At 37.5% G+C, this 21,659-nt stretch overlaps 1 protein-coding gene across 1 annotated transcript; it reads right to left on the bottom strand.

The window, feature by feature from the left end:
• Window positions 1–948: 948 nt before the first annotated feature.
• On the bottom strand, window positions 949–14,256 carry LOC140333278 (amine oxidase [copper-containing] 3-like). Its single transcript, XM_072414838.1, has 4 exons — window positions 12,599–14,256; window positions 7,142–7,427; window positions 5,163–5,292; window positions 949–2,679 (listed from the first exon to the last, which is right to left on the bottom strand). Exons 1-4 carry the CDS (start codon window positions 14,196–14,198, stop codon window positions 2,395–2,397), a joined length of 2,301 nt encoding a protein of 766 aa, XP_072270939.1. The 5' UTR covers window positions 14,199–14,256; the 3' UTR covers window positions 949–2,394.
• Between the last annotated feature and the right edge of the window lie 7,403 nt (window positions 14,257–21,659).

Consider the following 21,659-nt stretch of genomic DNA (forward strand, 5'->3'; position numbering starts at 1 on the left):
TGTAGACATTCCTTAAGATGTGACTGAACATCCCCCTCCAGAGAGGGACTGAAACTCACAGAAACATCTGCCTGGAACAAAATATGTTTTTGTACGGATGTGATCTATGAACATTCTATTCTTGAATATTGTAGGATATTATGAAATACCCTGACAACTGTTTTTTAGAACCGCCTCCCAAATTCCATTGAATACTCTGTTCAGCAATATCCACTTAACTCTATTCTACATGCAAATATCTATTATTATTTAGTGAACCTATATAATAAGATCACATCTAGGGTGACCCAAAGATAAGACAGTTCAAAAAGTACAGAAGCAATTATGTTCAAATTTTTGGACAAATGTACTGTATTGGGTGTATGTAGTAAGCAAATGGTTTGGGGAAAAATTGGGTTGTGCCACGAGCTTTTTAAAATAATGTAAAACAAAATTGGTGTACCCTCAACTGTACAAAGCTCCTCCTCATCACACTCCAGTTTGTGCACTCATAGACATGGAATATTTTCTACTAGGGAATGATTCAGGGAATGTCGGATTCACTGCTTGATAAAAAGACCCATTAGTGTTACTCATCCAAAGCAGAAAAAATATCTTTTGGCCTGTGTGTAAATCACAGTGCTGTATAGAACCGTATGGGTTGTATTCCAACCCTAATTTATGTATTATCTGTGTATGTGGACAATTGCAGGGTGCTGCTCTGTTTTATATTTTCTAGTTTGGAAACATCTTAATGCTTGTCATTATGTCCAGAACTTTAAGAGGGAAGCGTGTTTAGGTTGCTGAGAGCAATTGCAAAACTTTTGTGGCCAAAATATTTTATTTCGCTGTAGGGAATAAATTGGCAGACAGTACAGTCCAGTAATCACTTTGTTTCCAACATTGTTTAAATTTTCCATTATCTAGACTGAAGTTTTGCACAATAACAAAATATTCTTACTCCAAAAATAAAGATATATAATTTATTGAATATGTATACATTTTACTTTACTTATATTCTATATTAAAATAAAACAAATATATAATGATTATGCCAATATAGATCCTATTATTAGAAGGTAAGTAGACATTTTGGCATTTTTAATATAGACCAATTCCTACCATGTCCATATAGCACTGATTCAGCAACAAAAAGTAAAAGAAAAATCTAGATTTAAAGCGGATCTAGACTGAAAATAAAAAAAAATCATACTTACCTTTTTTTTCACAGATCCCTCGATGTCATTAGAGAAGTCTTTGATCGGGTCATGTGCTGTCCTGGAATTCTCCTTGGTCCCCCCACACTGAAAGCACTGGGCACCGCCATCTGCAGCTTCTTCCCACTTTTCTGGGTACGTTCCTCTATCTCGCGTCTGCACAGCGTGACAAAACCTACTGTTACGCAGTAAAAAAAATAAGAGTGCCAATTTTACTGTGCATGTGTAAGACCAACATCTCATTCCCCTTGGTGTAGGAAAACGCCAAGAGCCTCTCGGGATTTGTGCTGTAGACATCCCGGGAGGCCCTGCGTTCCTATTCAGGCTTGATCACTGCAACAATCAAAAAGAGTGTTGCAATTAAAAAAAAGTATAATATTTTGACTTTAAATAAAAGGTTTATTTACCCTTTTATGTAAAGTAAAAATTTTAGTTTAGATCCGCTTTAACATTATAACAGGAGATATGTCTGACATCCGGTTTTAGTGCTTTCACAGGATACTGCCAGTGTTAAACCATAGTGAGGCACACATAACATGTTAGCCAATTCCAGTCTGCCTGCTTTTTACACCATTTTCCAACACCAATTGTAATATTTATGTGCTGTTCGTTCTTTTCTGTTTGATGCAAGTTTGTGCTTTATTCGTTTTGTGTTTTCTAAATATTTCTGCCTTTGCTTGATTCTTCCTCAATCAGTTATAACAAAAGTAGTCATCAGGTAGGTTATTCTGACAGTAGAAAGCCAAACCTGGGTTCACAAATTTGGCCTCCTCTTTACAGAGATGTATGGAACAATCCTAATTTGTTTTAAGTTGAATTTAGTAATACCAAGGATGGTGACATAAGGATCATTATTAGCAAGCAATGCAACAAAATGTGAGCATTTGAGCCAAGAAAGGATTCATTTATGTACTCTTTAGCATTAAAAGTGGTGGCTACTTTAAAAAAATGGCTACTTTAAGAAAAAAGATAGGTAATTTGACTACTAAAATCATTTTTAATAAACCAATGCATGAAACGTTTGTGGTTCATCTTGTTTTCTTGCCCATTCATACATTCAAGGGTAGATTTCCCATTCTCTTCTTTAAAAAGTGATCTGCCTTATAAGTCATTGTAACTAGTTGATATGTCCAAGAGTGCATGCGGGGGGAAATCATACATCCTCTAGATGTCACAGAAAATATGTACAAGCTTTTTCTTACAAATTCACAAGGTCCTTGAAGCCTTCATAAGTGAAAGGAGGGATCTTAGGAGCACAGGACCCTGTTTTGGATATGCAAGCCATTTGGTTAACATCACATGAACTGTAATCCTGTTCACTCTTAAAGTAAACACCATCTGGCGAGTATATAGAAGGATCAATGTCAAAATAGTTGTAGGGTCTGAGAAAGAACCCAACACCGTTTCCTGGAGTGGCAGTGTTTGGAAGGTCTTCTGAGTGGGGTATATGAAGAAATCCAACTGTGACCCAGGCGACCAGATCCTGTGGGAGAGGCAACATGATGAGAGTTTTACCATTCTGATAAATTCCAGGGATACTAATAACTAGTACTTAGAAAGTCTACTGTATTCAAAGACATGCTTTTAAATCTTGTATTTCCCATTTAGGATTAAATAATGTCTAATTTAAAAAAAACAGTACAGATTTAAAATGGAAATCCCTTCAAATCGCTAAATATAAATATTCATTCTTCTTATATACTTTCTTATGGAACAACTTATAATGTTCAATGTTAGGTCCAAATACTGTTTGGGGTGCCTTTCAAATTTTAAACATACCTTACAGCTCACGGTGCCATAGTTCTGTGGTGTACAGAACAACATCTCATAAGTCCAAAGAGGACACTCTTTCAATGCACTTGTATGTCCTTATCACGTAATTTAGGGTAATATTTTCCAGACTCATCATCCTGTGATGATTCCCAGGGCTGCATTCATTCATGAGTACCGCGGCTGTGCTCATCAATGAATGCAGCCATGGGAATCATCACAGTGACAGGAGGGGTACTGCGGCTGTGCTCATCAATGAATACAGCTGTGGGAATTATCCTGTGATGTTCCCAGGACTGCATTCATTCATGAGCACAGCTGTGGGAATCCTCACGTCAGTGTGAGTTTAGTTTCCCAGGCACTAGAGGTTAAATGAGGAAAAGTCCCCCCATTCATCACCTCTAGTGCTCTGTGATTGGCTGAGGAAAGGTAAACCGTGATGACAGCTCAAGCAAAATTTCACAGACCCATAGGACGTTCAAGGACATTTGCGCAAAAATGCAGAGGCCTTCTCACTCATCCCTAATGATAAGTAACCCCACCTACTTTCCACTATGAGTCAAAACTTTTGTGTGTACTAGGCAAAGGTTAAAATCCCTATCAGGTTAATATTTGCTGCCTGTTTCTTATTGGGACGAAATGCCTACACTATCTGTCCCAGGGAATCAGTAGAAATGTCTCCTAATTTGGAGATGTCATAAGAACAGGTGTCTCAATTAGGGAATTTTTTTCCTTCTAGTTCTAGTAACAAGTCAAAAATACTGGATTTCCCATTATGTACTAAGAGTTACAACCTAGCCAGGCCACTACATGCTCTTAAAATCTGAATCCGGTAAAAAAAATGCTGGCACCTCATTTTGCCTGTCATTTACAAGCTCCAAGCCTAGGGTTCAATCGAACACTGGTTGAAAAAAACTGGTGTAATCTATAACCATGATGCAACCATTTAGGGAGTTCCAGCATTTCCAATATCTGACTTACAATAATGTCAAAACTCAAATAATAATCTTACACAGGGCTCCTAGTCATTTTTGGTCTCTTAACTTGAGAATTCTGCCAGACTCTGCTAAGAGGACAGGAGAGACTAATGGAGAGGGGAGGAGGACATTTCGTCCTGGACAGTACTGGCAAAGCAACATAAAGGACATTCCAAAAAGTGTTGGGAGATTTTGCAGAGAACTGGATTGTAGAACTGTTTTCCCTGATTTATGAGGAGTGATTAAATGCAGCAGACTGTATTATTCTTGGAGACTACTGTCAGGATATTACATGTTATAAACTAGTCATTAAAATACTATATCCAGGTGAGGTTTCCAACTTTTTCTTTCAGCTTTCCAAAACTTTAGGTTCTAAACATTAATTCCAAATTGGAGAGTTTTAATTTATTTATCTTTTATTTGTAATATCCTAAAGACATTTTTGATGAGCATATTAAAATGCACATCATTATTATTTTTTTTAAATTGCTGCTTGATATCAGTTGCAAAAATGTTTCCTTTGTTTTTTTATGACCAATTTATTTTTTAAGTCTCTGACTGTCTGTCTTTCCTTTTTCGTATACATTATGCACAGTCTCCTGTACAGTGTAACTGGTCCCCAGCAGTCTTCTGCGTATTGTGCACAGTCCCCAACAGTCTCCTGAATATTGTACAATCCCCAACAGTCTCTTGTACAGTGTGCGCAGTCCCAAACAGTCTCTAAATTCAGATGGAAATTTAAAATTTTTTAAATAGAACGAAAACAAAAAAAACTACAAAAAAGATAAAAACAAAATTGTCTTTAACATACCCTTAAGCTTTTAACAAGACAACTGCTGGACATAGTCACTAGTCTGTACACTTTTAGCAGTATATAATCTAAAGTTTATTATAAATTGTATCACTGCTAAGTTAAAAAAAGGGATAAAATAAATACATTAAACACCTTCAAAAAGTAACAAAAATTTGGTAAAAATAGACCAATATCATTGTTGCTTGCAAAGTCCTTTCCAATCCTACATCTCCAATCCTACACTAAAAAAATATCATGCAAAAATATCATGGAAATGAACTGTACGTTATGATTATTATTACTACATACATAAGTATAAACTATTCTAAGGCATATCACAAATAGAAATAGGAAGGCTTGTATTCATTCAAACATTTAAAAAAAATCCACTTGGCTAAAGTCAGCCTTGAAAGTACTTTGACTCACCTGATCTTTAATATTCTCATCATTTATGAAATTAGAGAAATTTACAGTAGGACTCCAGGGATCATTTTGATTGTAGATGGAACTGCTCTCAGGCTCGTCATCCTTACGTTTGGTTACTGCTAGTTTGTACCTTATTAAAAAAAAAAAGTATTAATTTGCTTGACAATTTTTTTACTATTTTTTTAATCTAAGCAAAGTGTTTCTGAATGCTGCTTAGTGAATATTGTTTTCTTGTCTTTATTTAATGATAATAGTTTAATATACAGCGCTGCGTACTATGTTGGCGCTATCAAAAATTCTTTTTTATAATAATAAAAAAAATATTAAAACAAATGAGCATCCAATTGCTTCATGGGATCAGGATAGTTTTTTTTTCCCCTGTTGGAGCAAATTAAACCAAGGGTTTTTTTAAGTAAATGCATGTTTATTTAAGTAAATGCAATATGCATGTGTCATGGAACCATATGCGTGTATGGACATCTGTGCCTTTTTCAATTCTTGATATTCAGCAGATCTTAAACTAGCATTCAAAGTGTACAGAGTATCCTGGATTGCCCTGCTCAGAAATCATCCACTAATGCTGCGGTTGAGCCTTCCTATTATTATCATATAATTGTACAGAACCAATATATTACTCAACGCTCTACATCCATAGTCATGCCACTAATTGTTCATAATCTCATGTCCCATATATAATAGTCTAAAGCTAATTTTTGAAGAAAGGTAAATAACTTGCTATATATGTTTTCTTGGATATGGGATGAAACCCATGCATACATAGGAGGAACAACGGAACAACAAGGTATTGCTCTAATAAGGGAATATGATCACCCTATATATCATCTCTATATGGACCAATATAGGAGAACTCTAAGACAACAGAGACTGTTGATCAAGGGAACATCCAATTGCCTCATGGAATCAGGAAGGATTTTGTTTTCCCCTGTTGGAGCAAATTTAACCTGGGTTTTTTGCCTTCATCTGGATATACTATCTATAACATTTTTATCTGGAATATGTTTAATTCCCTAGTGGATGAACTTAACGGACTTATGGACTATGTAACTATGTCTTTTTTCAACTAGACTAACTATGTAATTGTTTTCAGTTTAGTTGAGATGAGTTTAATGAAACATACTATACCTAAATGAACCTATTTAGAGACAAAGGTCCTTTGAACAACTATTACTTACCTCTCTTTATTTTTCATAGCTGCAATCACAATACTAGCTGAGATCAGTGATGTAGTAATATCACCCTCCCTTGTCATATAAAAGTAGTTATGGTCATGTCCTTATGTCCAAATGCTGAATCTTGTGAGATGGACAGCATAGTTGGCTCTGCAGCTAGCACTCTAACCCTTGCAGCACTAGGTCCCAGGTTCAAATCTCGGCTAAGAAACTATCTGTAGGAGTTTGAAAGTTCTTGCCTTGTTTTGTGTTTCCTCCCACATCCCAAAAACAGTTAGGTGAATTGAATCCCCCTCAAAATTGGCCCTAGACAGTGTTAATGACATATGTCTATGGTAGGGACATTAAATTGTAAGCCCGTCTGGGGGACACTTAATTATATGACTATGGGCTTTTTAAAGTGCTGTCAGTGTTATATAAATAAAAGTACATAATAATAATAATAATAAATGGTCATATACTACCCTATACTTTAAACTACCAGATAGTTTATCCTATGTGATGGAGGAAAAAGCAGTAAGGAATAGCTTTAGCAATAGGCATCAGTAGATGGGGGCCTAAATCTTTTTTTAATGTCTTACCTTCAATAACTAGTTTCCCCAGCTGATAAAAAATGCACAATATTACATTTGAAAAAATATAATCCTATATATGGAATATCACACAATTTAGAAATGCAGTCATGAGTTATGCAGACTGGGCAAATCTACATAAATATATTCCTAAAAAATAACTAGTTAGATTTGCAAAAAATTCTGTTCATTTTGCTTGCTCATCACTATTCCTTACCTTGCCCATCCCATTGCATCCTCCACAGGACTTTCATTTGGCAATGGATCTCCAGCAAAGCTGACTATCTGGATTCTATAGGAATGAGGATGACCCCATTTATTTGTGGTGTTACTGGCAATGTGGATATACCGTGGCATCTTGGCATTCTGCTCAAATGCAGCTGTGTTTTCAGTCTCCAAAGTATTTCGTACCACCTTTGGCCTTTGGATCTTGACATCTGTCTGCCATGGGATGTTTAAGGGATAATACTGCATATCTTGGGTCATAACAGAATTAGCAATGCCTGAAAAAACATAATGGACAAATTATTAAATAGGTGTCTGTTTTTCTAAGCACCTACTATATATGCATATGTGTGGTTAAAGCCGAGTAGAAACATATTTATTGATTACTGTAATGAAATCAGTTAAAAAAAGAAAAACTTCACACTGGCAGCACTATGACAGTGCACTGCTCAGAGATTGAGTGCGATTTTTATTATTTTATTATTTTAATAATATTATTTATTAAATAATACCTGGGGAATAAGGGAACGGTTTGATCAGCACATCAAGTGTGATAGTCACGGTCTGACTTACAGCTGTACAGGGTATTTAACTCTTGTTGCACCACTTAATTTACCTTTAGATACCAAAGGGAAAATTGTGTTATATACAAGCAGTGTATTAGTATCTTAAAGTGTACCTATACTCAGAATTTTCAGAACCCTTTTATGTAGGGTAAAAATTTTGTTTCCTTTTTTTTTAGGTGCAACACCCTTTTTTTTAAAAAAAAAAAGGGTGCAGCAATGCCCCCTAATGCGGTTGAGAATGAATGGGAGAGCAAAGCCTTCCAGGATACCTACGTCAGGCATCCCAGGAGGCCCTTGGGCTCTCTTCTACGCATGCCCAAACCTTTTTGCTCAAAGAGAAAAATTTGCTAATTTGGGATTAGCAAATTTTTTTTTTTCATCCTACGTCACCCAATCCTACACCTGGGTCGGGTGACGTAGGATGAAGAATGGAGAAAGCAATTTATGGGCCCTCTTGTTAATTGAGTTGTTAATAAAATGTGATGTTCAGATTTACATGATCATGAATTTGCTGTAAACTGAGAAAATCTGAATTTGCCCAAATAGACATATTTTTTCCTAATTTTCCATGGCAATGGTCTTCTGACCAATAATAGTGTGGTTTGGGGTATAAACAACCCAAGCGTTATCTATAAATGGGAGAGACTAATACCAGCTTTTAAAGTTTCTGTAGATTCTGATTCAGCTCAGCCAGCTGCTATGTAAGCACAAGTGCCTAACACAGTCTGTCTCTGCCTGTAAATGTCTCAGTATGTTTATTTGCTAAATATACGCAACGCAGCTAAGGTTTCGGAGTTGTGCCAAAAAACATTTTTATGGGGCCTTTTAAGTGTTTTCACTAGGAATATTGAAGTTCCTCAACACCTTAACCTCACAATGCGGATACGTTGTCCGTTGTGGTGGTCTTCATCAAATGACATTTTTTTTTGTGCTGGTAGTCCGTCACTAAAGTTCAGACTTGTGTCTGTCAAGTTGTCAAGTTTGGTGTTTGTTGACTTGATTTTTCCAATATTTACCATGAAAGGCTAGTTTCAGTGACTCTTTATACAAGTGACCTCACCATTGTCTTCGTTCTTTGAAGATATTTTACACTTTTTCATATTGAAGCCTAAATGTTCCCATATTTGTTGAATTTTGTGTCTTATTTGCACTGGCTGTCTGTCAGACAGGTGTGCAGTGGGGGTCTGTCATTAAGACTTGTACTGGGGGGTCTGTACTGGTGGTCTGTACTGGGGTCCGTCACTGAGGTTTGCAGTGGGGGTCTGTTATGAGGTCAGAAAATGCTGTAAAGCTTTGCAGGCTTTTTTAAATATATCTGTAAATAAAGGTTTGCTTTGCCGTGTTTTAACAGGATGTCTTGACAATACATGATTTATTGTGTAAAAGTGTAGTAAGGACAGGAACTTACTTTTGTTTACTATTTTATTATTTTCCTGAAATGCTGTATGATTAAAATTGCCTGAAGCTAGTTTGAGATAAAAACCAAAAACTCTTAGTTTCCTGCATAGTAATTTGTGCTATGTTATGATAAATTCATGCAAAACCCACATTTATTCAAGGAACCCCATATAAACACAAGGAGAACATACAAACTTGTCATAAAACTTGTGAAAAGATACAAACTGTCCTACGCCAATATTCAAACCTGAGAGGTGAGAGTGGTAACCAATGAGCTACCATGCCTACCCAAAACATTAGCACCCAAACACATTGAAAAAGTTGCAGCACCAGTATAAGCATAGCAATGGCCACTATATCATACTGTGCCCCAAAATGTATTTAATGTAAACAAAGTATACCAAAGTGTTCCATATTTTCAATTTACATCCTTTACATCATTTCTCTTTCTATACTAATTTCTACATACATAGTTAGTATTGGTTTCCTCCAGTTGCACTGCTTTTACACCCAATCTAAAAAAAGCTTACTGGCATCCTGTATACTGATTCTACAGTGTTTTTTTTATGTATGTTCTTTGATAAATATTGTAGGTTCAGGCCTTTTTTTATAAAGGGATATTGGCGCCTTATGAATCATTATATAAGATTTTGCATTACAAATAAAAATAATGCTAATAACCCAACTTCAATTTGTACAACAGGCTCTCGTGGCTTTTATTTATGTCTGTAGACAAGATTGTTTCATTGATATATTTAGTTTTGTATAATTATAATTCTGCCCAGGAGTAGAAAAATATGGTTTGCTGTTGTTACAGAAATTGGGACAGAAAAGACCTACTTACATTGATATATCATGAAGCAAAAAACATTCACTTCCCACTTTATTAGGTATACTATGCTAATACTGGGTTGGACCCCCTTTGCATTTGACAAGGTGATAGAAGCATTTTACATTGATTTTGATCAATACATGATAGCATTAGGCAGTTGCTGCAAATTGCTTAGCTGAAGTCATAAGGCAAATATCTAGTTCCCCCAGATCCTAAAAGTGCTCCATTAGAGTGAAATTTGGTGAGTGTGGGGGCCATTTGAGTGCAGTGAACATATTTTCTTGAGATTTGCAACATGGTGCATTATCCTACTGGAAGTAGCCATCAAAAGATGGGTACACTGCAGTCATAAAGGAATGGACATAGTTATCAACAATACTACAGTTGGCTGTGGCATTTAAACAATGCTCATCTCATACCAAGGGGTCTAAAGTGTGCCGAAAAAATACCCCCACACCATTACTCCACAGACTATGCAATGTTTTTCCAGTCTAATCTTGCCCAATTTTGGTCAGCCAGGTGTCTGTTCTAAGTGGCTCTCAGTGTGGACTCTTGCTGCTGTAGCCCATCTGCTTCAAAATTTGGCATGTTATTTGTTCAGAGATGCTCTTCTGTATACTTGCCTTTCTTTCAGTTTGAAGCGATCGACATTAACTGGATATTTCACCTTTTGCAGTATATTTTCTGTAAAGCTAGAGATGGCTGTATGTGAAAATCCAAGGAAAACAGCACTTGCTCAAATACTTAGAGCATCCCACCTGGCACCAAAAACCATGCCATGTTAAAAATCACTTAAATCGCCTTTTTTCCCTATTTTGATGCTCTGTTTGAATTTCAGGAGGCAGTCTTAACAATATCGACACGCTTAAATGCATTGCATTGTTGCCATGTTTAGATGTTTGTTAGATTAAATCCATTTGAACTGATGCACCTAATTACAATACAGAAATTACATTCTTCTAAAAAAAAAATCATGCAAAACTACAATATATATTATAAAGTAAACAAAAGATCACTTTCTATTTCCTGTCAGGGCACTTGGGGATTCTTGCAAATAATAAACTGTACGCCCTCAGGGAGAATGAACTGCCAGCCTTTAAAATTTTCTCAAATTTTTCCACTATCCTTTTCTTGGCTCGGCTTCCTGTCACATTCTCCTGCTGTGTGGCTTTTCCTCTCTCTCGCTAACTCTCATCCTTAATATTGCATTCTGCTCTAAAACAACTCATTTTCCATTATCTCCCCTGCCTGTCTTTTCTGCTCTTTAATTCCCATATCTGATGGCACTGGATCCCGCCTTTCACCACTTGGGATCTTTCAGCAGCTACAGACAGACACATAAATAACTTGTTCTGTTGCACTTTATTTACGTTAAAAACGTTTCCCTGTACTTCAGTGTGTACTGGATGGTTTAAAGAGTCACCTTGACTTTTAAATGCGAAGAAAAGGTTTGAATTCAGCACTGAGCTTTCCATTGTCCATTATCTATTAGTTTTCTGCCCTAATATTCTTATTTGTTTTTTTTTTTTTACTATTAATAGTAATTGTTTCTTTTCATTTTAATAAAAAAATAAAAATCTCTTTTAATTTGCAAAAAAACTTTACTATGTTTGGTACAAACATATCATAATTTTAAAAAGGAAAACTATGTAAAAACATGTACTATATATACTCAAGTATACACCATCTGGATTTACACTTTGGTTAGCTTTAAAAAAAGTTACCTTAGCACTTTAGTGCATCCGAGGAACTTTTTTTAAAGCTGGCACCAGCAGCACCAGTATGGCGGATTGATCAAAAGGCATGATTTAGTAAAGCTCTTTGAGGGTGGAGAGGATACACTTTCATAAGTGAACCTGGGTGATTCTATGGTCCTTGGTAAGGGTCCATACAATGTTTTGCTGGGATCTCTAGTTATACCATTGTGTAGTGTATTTGCATTTTTAAAAAATGTGATTGTAAAAAAGCCTTTGTCTTTGTCATAGTCACATATTATTCTATCTATTGTCATTGTCCTTCTAGACCTTGTCACTGTGACCCCCTAGCTCAGAAGCATGGATTTTAGTATTCATATGGCCATGCATACTATTTCCCTACATTCATTTTCCAGCTATCTGTTATTTGATATTTGTATCTATCATTCAGATATCAATCAAACCACCTCATATACACATGGTGGCCATTGAAAAGATATGTGCTCCCCTATTATGTTATGTATTATGTTTGAATCCCAAGCTAAAGATTTAATATCATACCGTAAAAAACAATATAAACCCAATATACTCACTCAATTACCAGTTTTTCTTCCCCCTCATCTGTAACCCTTTCCCCTCTCTATCACTTCCTTTCATACTCACTTTTCATATCTCCCATCAGTTTCCAAACGCCCTCACACTATCAGTTTGTGCCACTCCTTCTCATGAAATGTATTCAATCAATGATTATATGAATGAGAGAATATCATATCCATAATTAATTAAACTTTCTGTACACATGATATGTTAAAAAAAATGGAAAATGTTTGGATTTATAACTTGCAAATGAAGCTAAGGTAATCAGTAAATATGTAAAACAATTAAAAAATACTCTTAAATGACACAAAAAAGGCATAAGCTCTTCATAGTTTATATAATCAGATGTTTAAACGTCTTACCTCCAACATCAATATCCACTTTGTAATTGATAAAATGAGTGTGAAGCGTTCCCAATGTATATTCACCAACCCTTGAGCCATAGTCTTTACCATCAGCAAAGTAAAATGAGGAGCTAATATATCCAGTGGCATATATCTTGGCTTCAATAACTCCATTTTGATAGAATATAAAATCCCATACATAATCATAATTAATAAGAGTTGACACAGCTCGCACAACTAAAACGCTGTTGGTCAGTCCTCCGTAATACATAGCGTGCATATTGGAGTAGTGTCGACGAAGAGGCATTCCAGTGTTATGTTCAAAAATGCATATGGAATTTTTGGTTGTTTCAGGAGTCTCAGATTCCATTAGATGGTGAGTGTCAACATAAGTAGCTAGATAAGGACAATCAACTCCTTGTACCAACTCAAAGGAGAACCTTCCAATACCAAAACTGCCATCAAGGTATCTTGTGATCATTCCGCCTGGTGCATTGGAGCCATAGACTGCAATTGCCTCTTGAGTACTAATTTCATAAACAATACGTTTATTATTATATCGAATGTCAAAAAGACGTAGACCAGTATTCACATTTAGACCAAATGAAAAGTCCCAAGACTGGAAGGATACCTGATTGTCATTGACAGTATAACGTTTGCCAATTGGGTCAAACTGCAAAGGCAATCCAGGTGTAGTATGTGCTTTAGGATACATAGACCCAATGTCATTGTCTGGAGTTACATTTTTAACCTTCACTACCTGAATTTGTCCAGCATTGTACTGTTTCTCCAAATCAACCATGTTAGAGAAGTAAACTCCATTGTAAAAGACTTTGGTGACTTTCCATTTGGTTACATCCAGGCTTTTATGGTCAAGAAGAATTTCAAGTCCAACTGGATGGACGGAAAAACAACTTTCTTTCATTTTAAGAAACATAACAAACCATGTACTTCTGTCTCCAGATTTAAAGCCCCTGGGGACAGTTGTAAGAGCAGCAAAATTGTCTCCATCGTAGCCAAGAGCGCGTAAAAAATTAGGGGCCTTTGAAAACTCACTTTGATAAACCATATCGTAGGCATCAGCATATTCTCTTCCAATAACAGGTCGACGGTAGTAAGGAAGCTTGTCTTTATATTTCTCCAATGTGATATCCTTGTGATATGATGGATTTGGTAGAGGACCTACCACATATTCTGTAATGTTGGGTTCCTCTTGATCACCAAAGAAAACTACAGCAAGTGCCTCCCGGTTCGGCTTTTCACCTCCATTATCTAAGTAGTCTAGAGCTTTCTGCTTTGAAGGATATTTAACATCAATATAGTAGATACAATTTTCTGTAGGTTTGGCTTTGTCTGCACTTACTAGGTCTTTACCGAGATTTTTCTTTAGGTAGTCAACTGTTGCAGAAAACTCTTCTGGTTTCAGATCGGCAAAGATTAAGTTTTGGCTGCCTGTTTTTTTCTTCTGTGCAGAGTTTGTATTGATATCACCATGATACTGTGATTGGGTATCACAGTTTTGACTTGATTTTCCTGTTCCCGATAGTAAAACAGCAACCAGTGCCAATATGGTGGCCAATGACAGGACCAGGAGAATGATGACAGCCTTCATGTTCATGATGGCAACGATAGAATGTGTTTCAAGAGGACGAAAGGGCCTTTACAAGTTCTCAGAGTGAAAATCTTGTTTAAAAGAATGAGGGGATGTCTGTAAACACCAGATGATCATATTAAATTGGGCTTACTTCCCAGTAGGAAGAGAATAAAATATATGGGTTTAATTGAAAGCATTCTTGGAAACTATTTTAGCAGAAAATAAAAAACATGTTTTATTCCAATCTTCTGGAAAGAGCTGTTTTGCTGTTAGGAATCTGTTGAATTAATTTATTTCTAAATATATAACTCAACCAAATCATTGTTTTCAGACTTTTTAAATATTATTAAAAAACTGAAGCTTGATTTTATTTACACAAAAAATATATTACAAAAAGTTAAAAATTAAAATACATAACATTTGTCATGGTTGAGGCATGTTTAGGTAAAACAGTTTAGGATTTCAATTTAAATTGAAAGTGAGATACAAAGACATAAAAATTGGAGAACAAGAATGGAGGTACTGCTTTGTTCCAAAACAAAGTTGGATGGTGATAAAATGAATTTATAGGGTGAAATGCACTAGACTGTATATATTTCTGACCCTTTCATAAATATACCCAACCCCTGAACGCAGTGTGTTAAAACCCCGGACCCTTGTACTATGTACGTTACATACTTCTGACTCCTGCAATGCAATACATAGTGACCCTTGCACTAAATCAATTACATACATCTGACCCCTGCACTCAGTACATTTCACACTCTTTACACTAAGAAAAGGTTCATGGTCCATTAAACCAGGGGTCCCCAACCCCCAGTCTGGCTCTGGCCAATGCACCCTCAAGTGGGGTCAGGAGAAGGACTCTGCTTGGGGGGGGGCACACCGGCTAGAGCCGCAGACCACGTCTCCCATATGCTTCGCAGGCTCGGGGTGGTAAGCGGGTTGTGTCTGACCCTGCGATGGAGGAGTGGGTGGGTTCTAGCATCATGACGTCACTCTGGGCGAAGTTTATTCCCTTTTAAATGACACACGGCTCCCTGCGCATGTGCGATCTGGAGTCCGTGCATTTAGTGGTCCGCAAGCCCTAAAAAGTTGGGGACCATTGCATTTAACCATGGGCCTTTAGGATCGTCTCACTGTTGAATTGTCAATTGTCTAACATTTGTTTGGTCACGTTATTCTTTCAACACAGGGCACTATGCCCTACTACTGCCCTTGAGTTGCACAACAAACCAAGAAATGTGCTTGGTAAGGGCTCATAAAATGTTTTGCTGGGGGACCCAAAGATTTCTAGTTACACCACTGTGTAGTGTATTTGCATTTTTAAAAAATATGATTGTAGTCTGCTTCCATGGTGTTTGTCATGTGTCATCTCCAACTACATTTCTATTGTATTTTCTTCTTTAACCTTGGTGATAAGAGGCATTGCTGGATGTGGCACAGAGAAATAGTCTTCTGGAGGGTCCTCTTCTGCATTCCAGCAGTTGTGAACATCGCAGAGATTAGAAGTAATATTTCTTCCATAAAACCTCAGACTCAATCTCAATCTCTATTACCCAAACACAAGTTCCTAGCAATCAATGAAATAATGTCTCACCCCATCACAAAGTGTCCCAATCACAAATTAGTGTCCCTACAGTCAGAACTTTTTGGTTTCTATTTAGGCATTTCAATAGAAATTGAGGGAGAAAGGGAAACATTGCAGACATATCTTGGAAGCAAAGGAGAGAGACAGAGATTGAAAAAGTTTGGAGTTGGAAAGGAAAGAGGAGTTATCTTGGAGATTGATGATGCTTGGAGAGAGACAGAGACAGGAGTTTTGTAATGTGTAGAGTGACATTTTATGTTAGCAGTCTCAGAGTATTTTTTATCAATTCTTATCAATCCTTTGATATTCAACCCTTTATTCGCAGGCATGATTTTTTGGGAAATCATAAAGGAAATTCTAGTCTTATCTAAGTCCCATCACCTACCTTGTACCTCTGTTTGAGTATATCTACTTCCTAAGATATTAATGTGTAATATGTGTGTGGGACATGGACATTACAATTGCCAGGAATCCCCTGATATGTCTGTGTTGTTATCTGTTAGGTTATCTGTGTAGAAGATACAAGGTGAAATGCTTGGAATTCTTGGTATAGATGTAGTTTTATCTTGCATAGTTTGAAAAGGACAAATATCTATTTCTTTTTAGGTAAAATAGCCATATGTTGTTTGGTGTGTGTTTTTTGTACTTTTGTAGAACTTTTTTGTAGTACTTTTGGTGTGTGTTTTTTGTAGTTTTGTAGAACTGATAGGAATCATCTTTGTAACTAACAGAAAATGTGAGTGCTCTGAATAAATGGCTGTAAATAACAAGGGCCAGTGCTGGGTACAGACATCCATAATTTAGAAACAGAGAGCCGCTTAATTCAAGTCAGACCAAGTCAGCCCTAATTTGGGATTCTAATACCTAAGGTAGAATTGTAGAAAAACCACAAAATATAAAAAGAATACCCAATAAAAGATTTTAAAAAATCCACATCTTTTATTGCAATGCATACATTAATTTCAGAGCCATCTTTAATAGCATTTTTTATGCCATTGGATGTTCTTAATATTTTGGCTTGTATTTTTGCATTTTTATTCTCCCTCTGAGTTCAGGCTATCTAGTACCCCCTTCCCAGCTTGTGAATGGACAGTAAAGAAAAAGCAACACAGCAAAGAGTGCAAAGCCCTAATAATGCCACTTACTGTTTTGTTCATACTTACTGGTTTTTCACTTACTGGCTTTTTCTGCTGCTCAGGATAAGAGGTACTATGTCAAATTTGGGTAGTTACACTGAATAAATAAATTATTTTAATATTCTAGAATTATTTTAGGATGTTATCGGGATTCTTATTTTTTTTTTCAGTCCAGTGGGATCTAGAAATTGCAGTAGTACTGGTAATTGTTAGTACACCTACTTTTACAGTGGAAAACTGATAATTAGGTATTATAAAGTATTAGGAACAATAGATCTGTCCATTAACAATGGCAGGTTAACATTGCCATTTTTTGTTTCAATAAATTTTTACAAGAAAAAATGTTCAAATTTAAAACATTACATTCCAACAATAAAACATTCTAACAATTTTTGTTGCATTCCAACAAGAAAAGAGAAAACAAAAAAAAAATAGGAAAAAATGTCACATTTGTACATCAAGGAAGGAAGCTTGTTGTGGTAAATGCAACAAACAATTGTGTCGAGATAACCAAGACTAGTGGTCGCTCTTAATAAAGGAATCCCATTGAATGGGGCGTGGGATATCCCCCCACAGAGTTGACATCTCCCACCCTACATGTAAAGGGTCAGCAATAGCAAAAAACCCTCAGCACTCATAGGAATGCGACTACAATTAGTACATAACCATAACATGAAGGAAGAAAAAGAATGAAAAGGGAGAATAAAAGAAAAGACCCACAGAAGGGTAAAGACAGGAGAAGGGGGGTTAAACAGGTCATCGCATGTCACAAAACTGAAGTACCCGTAGACTTGGTTTCTTCTTTCTTAGTAAGGCCCTAAAGCATTGGACGATCCCATCCCAACGGCAAATAATATTCAATCCAGGGTGACCACACCTTGTAAAAGCGTGACATAGAACCAGTAAGTATAACACTCATTTTTTCATCTACCAGGAACCATGACAGCTTTTGTTGGACTTGTGCTCTAGTGGGGGTGGCTGACCACCAAGATCTCCCTATCACCATCTTATCTGCTGTAATGCAGTGATTCTGCAATGGGCAGTAGTGTCCCACATCTGTTCCCACTCCTCCTGCCCCAAAGACAAAGCCAAGTCCCCCTCCCAGCAGTTCTCATAAGGCAAAGGTGCTGAGGTGTAATTCAACACTAGCATGTCGTATAGAGCTGTGACTAATCCTTTTGCTAGTGCGTTACATATATGTTCAAAAGATGATGAGGTACTCACCAGGGACAACTCTTTTAATCTGGTACGTATAAAGTGGGAGATTTGCAACAGTTCAATGGAATCTCTGTGGGTGTTCATATCCCGGTAGGAATAATTAGTTTCCAAGCCTCCTGACCGTCTGGCAGAGTCCCAGATCTGAACAGAGTGCCTCAGTAATGGGTTGGATATTATGGGACTTACCTGAGGGGGGATCCACAGTATATTCTCAAAAGAGACCGGTGTTGCAATTGTTACCCAGTGAGGAGGTTCTGTTGGAACATGGTATGCAGTGAGGGGTGCAAGCTGAGCTGCTGTGTAGTAGGACTGGAGGTGGGGTACTTATAGGACTCCCTGCTGCTGTGGTCGATGGATGGTCTGCAGAGGGATACAGGGCCTCCCTGAGTTCCAGATGAATATCATCATTCTTTTTTGCAAGACTTTAAGTGTGGTGACAGGGAACTTTATTGGCAACACCCACATATGGTATAGTAGTTTTGGCAACCAGGTCATGTTTATCGACGCTATGCGACCAAACCAAGATATTTGATATCTCATCCAAGACTCGAGCAGAGAAATAAGGTGGCAGACTAGCTCCGGAATGCTGTCAGCATACATGGATTCATAAGATGGTGTGTGGAACAGCCCCAGGTAACGCAGGGGGGCCTCTTTTAAAAAAAATGGTAAAGATGCGTGTAACGTCGATACCATATCAGCCGGTAAGGTGATATTTAGCGCTTTATATTAGTGTAAGTTGAGTTGTAGACCGGAAAATTTTTGAAAATTTTGAAGTAGGGACATTAGGTTAGGCAGGGAAACCAGAGGTTGGAGAGACACTAGAGCACATCATCAGAAAAGAGGCTACGTTTGTGTGACGTGTAACCTATCTTGACGCCTAAGATGTCCAGATGATCTCTTATTGCTTGAGCCAAGGGTTTTATTGCCAACACAAAAAGTAATAACGACAACGGGCAACCTTGTCTGGTTCCCCTGCCTATAGGGAAATAGGGAGACCTATGACCCATATATTGTATGAATGCCCACATTATATAATGCTGCGACCCAACTGCGAAAGTGTGGGCCAAAGCCCCACTTCACTAGAAGGTAAGTGAGGTAAGGCCAAATAACAGAATCAAATGCCTTTTTTATGTCTAAGCTGAGAAGAAATGCTGGTACCCTCCTGGTGTGAACATAATGTATGAGGTTGAGGATTTGACGAATATTGTCTCCAGGCTGCCGTTTAAGGATAAAGCCCGTCTGGTCCAAACCTATCACTCGGTCTATGGCTTTTCTTAGCCAGGCCGCAAAGACTGAGGCCAGCAGCTTAACGTCCAAATTTCCAATTTGTTCTAATGTGCTACCCCCACAGCTCCCCCTTTCAAAACAGCATTAAATACTTGCACCAAGTGAGGCACCAGCACCTCCACAAATTTTTTTATAATAGACCACCATAAAACCATCAGGGCCTGGACATTTGTTACTCTTAATGATTTTAATTGCTAGCATGATTTCCATCTGTTTTATTGGGGTTTCTAATTGCTCGACCAGTGTGGATGGGATTGCCGGCAAGCAGCTTTCCCTGACATGGGTGGTGACTTACACCAACTCTCTAAGGCGCCTATGAAATTACACAACTCTCTAAGGCTCCTTTGGAATTCTTGCAAGAAAAGTGCCAGGTTACTTGTGAGGTCTGTGTACTACTACTCAGTCCTGCGATGGGAGAGTGGCCTAGTTCTGGCATCATGACGTCACTCTGAGGGGAAGTTTATTTTCCTTGGAGTGACAAGCGGCTCCCCGCACATGAGTCCGTGCATTTAATGGTCGGCAAGCTCCAAAAGGTTGGGGATCACTCCTCTATACTCCTCTGCTTATATTACTGACCATCATATTCTCCACACTCATGACCTGCACATACTGCCGACCATCATATCAACTTTGCTTCTCTCTGCATACTGCGCATGTTCTTACATTTTTCAGATTGCTCTCCTGCAGCAGTCCCAGAAAACTCACCTGCACACGGGTGACACTCTATACTCTATACACACTCTATACATCAAGACTATGATAGGACTATGATGTGAATAAAATTTGAGGGAATAAAATTTGCTAGTAAGTTCAGAGGCACATTGCAAGTAACTGAAAAAACACAGTAGGCAATTAAAGCATCAGATTTTTACCTGCATTGTCTATAGTTGGTGACAAGGTTTCTTTAATGTTGACTAGTAGTTATGCTCAATACATTTTTACCCTTAACCAAGCCCCTTAAACAGTGAAATGCATTTTGGAATGAATTAGAATTTGGGCTGTATCTACTTTAATACCAAGCAGATGTAAAGCTAGCCACAGGGCAAAGAATGATTTGCATGTCTCACGTTCTCTATTTTTGTAAAAAAAATGTATACAAATCTAGAAACTGGAGCATATGAAAGTTCCCATGAAATGCATAAAAGTTTGATGTGACGCGGATGCAACCCCTAGATATAATTTATGTTTAATGCAAGTCTAAACCTTAATTAGGTGACACCTTGTTTGCTAAAGCATTTTGCAAAATACACAATCTTGTTTTTATTTAACAAATAAAACACAGTTTTTCCCGCTTTCTCATCTTTTTATTTTTTGCTTCTCCGATCTCCTGATCTATTCCCCCTCTTTGCAGTCATTTACTGTCTATAAGCACATTTTACAGGGAGCCACCATATGGACAGAATTTTCTGATGGTGCCAACCTGCTCTACAATACTTTGTAGTTTGCATGTAACATGCTTCAGAAGTACAACTAACAACAGCTCATGGTTTATATTAAACATCAAGGTGGCAGGATCAATAGGTGATATAATACTTATAAATATTTCATAAAATCAGACAATTTAAAAAGATTTAAACTCACTCTTAAAATTGAATCAACAAGTAATGTGAAATCTAAGTGATTGTATTGATATCTGGTTTATTGTTCTATTAACAAAAGTCTCATAATAAAAGTCAAATTCCCATTAAAAATCTTAGTAGCAAGAATGCGCAGTCCAGCATTAGGAAGAATGCATTGTATAGCACAGCTTAAACTGTGATTTGGTTTGTGTTAAAGCAGAAGTAAACCCAAAAAATCACACTTACCTTCAGTTCCGTAGATCAGTCTATCTGTCAGGAGGTTTCTTCCATAGAGTCCCGCATCGTCCCAGTATCTATCCTCGGCCCAGTGCCGACATCTTCCCCTCCATTCTTCAGGGTTCTTTGTCCTGCGTCACCCGATCTATCACTGAGCAGGTGTGACATCGGGTGACGTAGGTTGGGAAAAAACTTGCAGATCTCATTGCACATGTTTGGGATCTGCAATTTTTTTTCTATTGGTAAAAGGGCTCCTTGGGCATGCGCGGAAGGAGCAGCCAAGAGCCTCCCGGGATGCGTGATGTAGGTTTTCCAGGGAGGCTCTGCACATTTATTTATTATTGATTACCTAGGCCAAGGGTCTCACAGCTGGGCCGCGAGAGCACAGAAATCAGTGGACCCTCAGCGGGAAAATTTTGATGGCTCAGGGCGGTGGGAGGGTTGTGTCTCTGGCCTG

Source organism: Pyxicephalus adspersus, chromosome 6 (assembly GCF_032062135.1).
Source record: "Pyxicephalus adspersus chromosome 6, UCB_Pads_2.0, whole genome shotgun sequence".
NCBI lineage: Eukaryota > Metazoa > Chordata > Amphibia > Anura > Pyxicephalidae > Pyxicephalus > Pyxicephalus adspersus.

Bases quoted from the DNA above. Each gene is read 5' to 3' on its own strand.
- LOC140333278 (XM_072414838.1), bottom strand. From the start codon at position 14,198: ATGAACATGAAGGCTGTCATCATTCTCCTGGTCCTGTCATTGGCCACC. The intron at 7,428-12,598 runs GTAAGACGTTTA...ATGTTTTTTCAG, and splicing joins AGTGGATATTGATGTTGGAG to GCATTGCTAATTCTGTTATG. The intron at 5,293-7,141 runs GTAAGGAATAGT...TTTTTTAATAAG, and splicing joins GATGCAATGGGATGGGCAAG to GTACAAACTAGCAGTAACCA.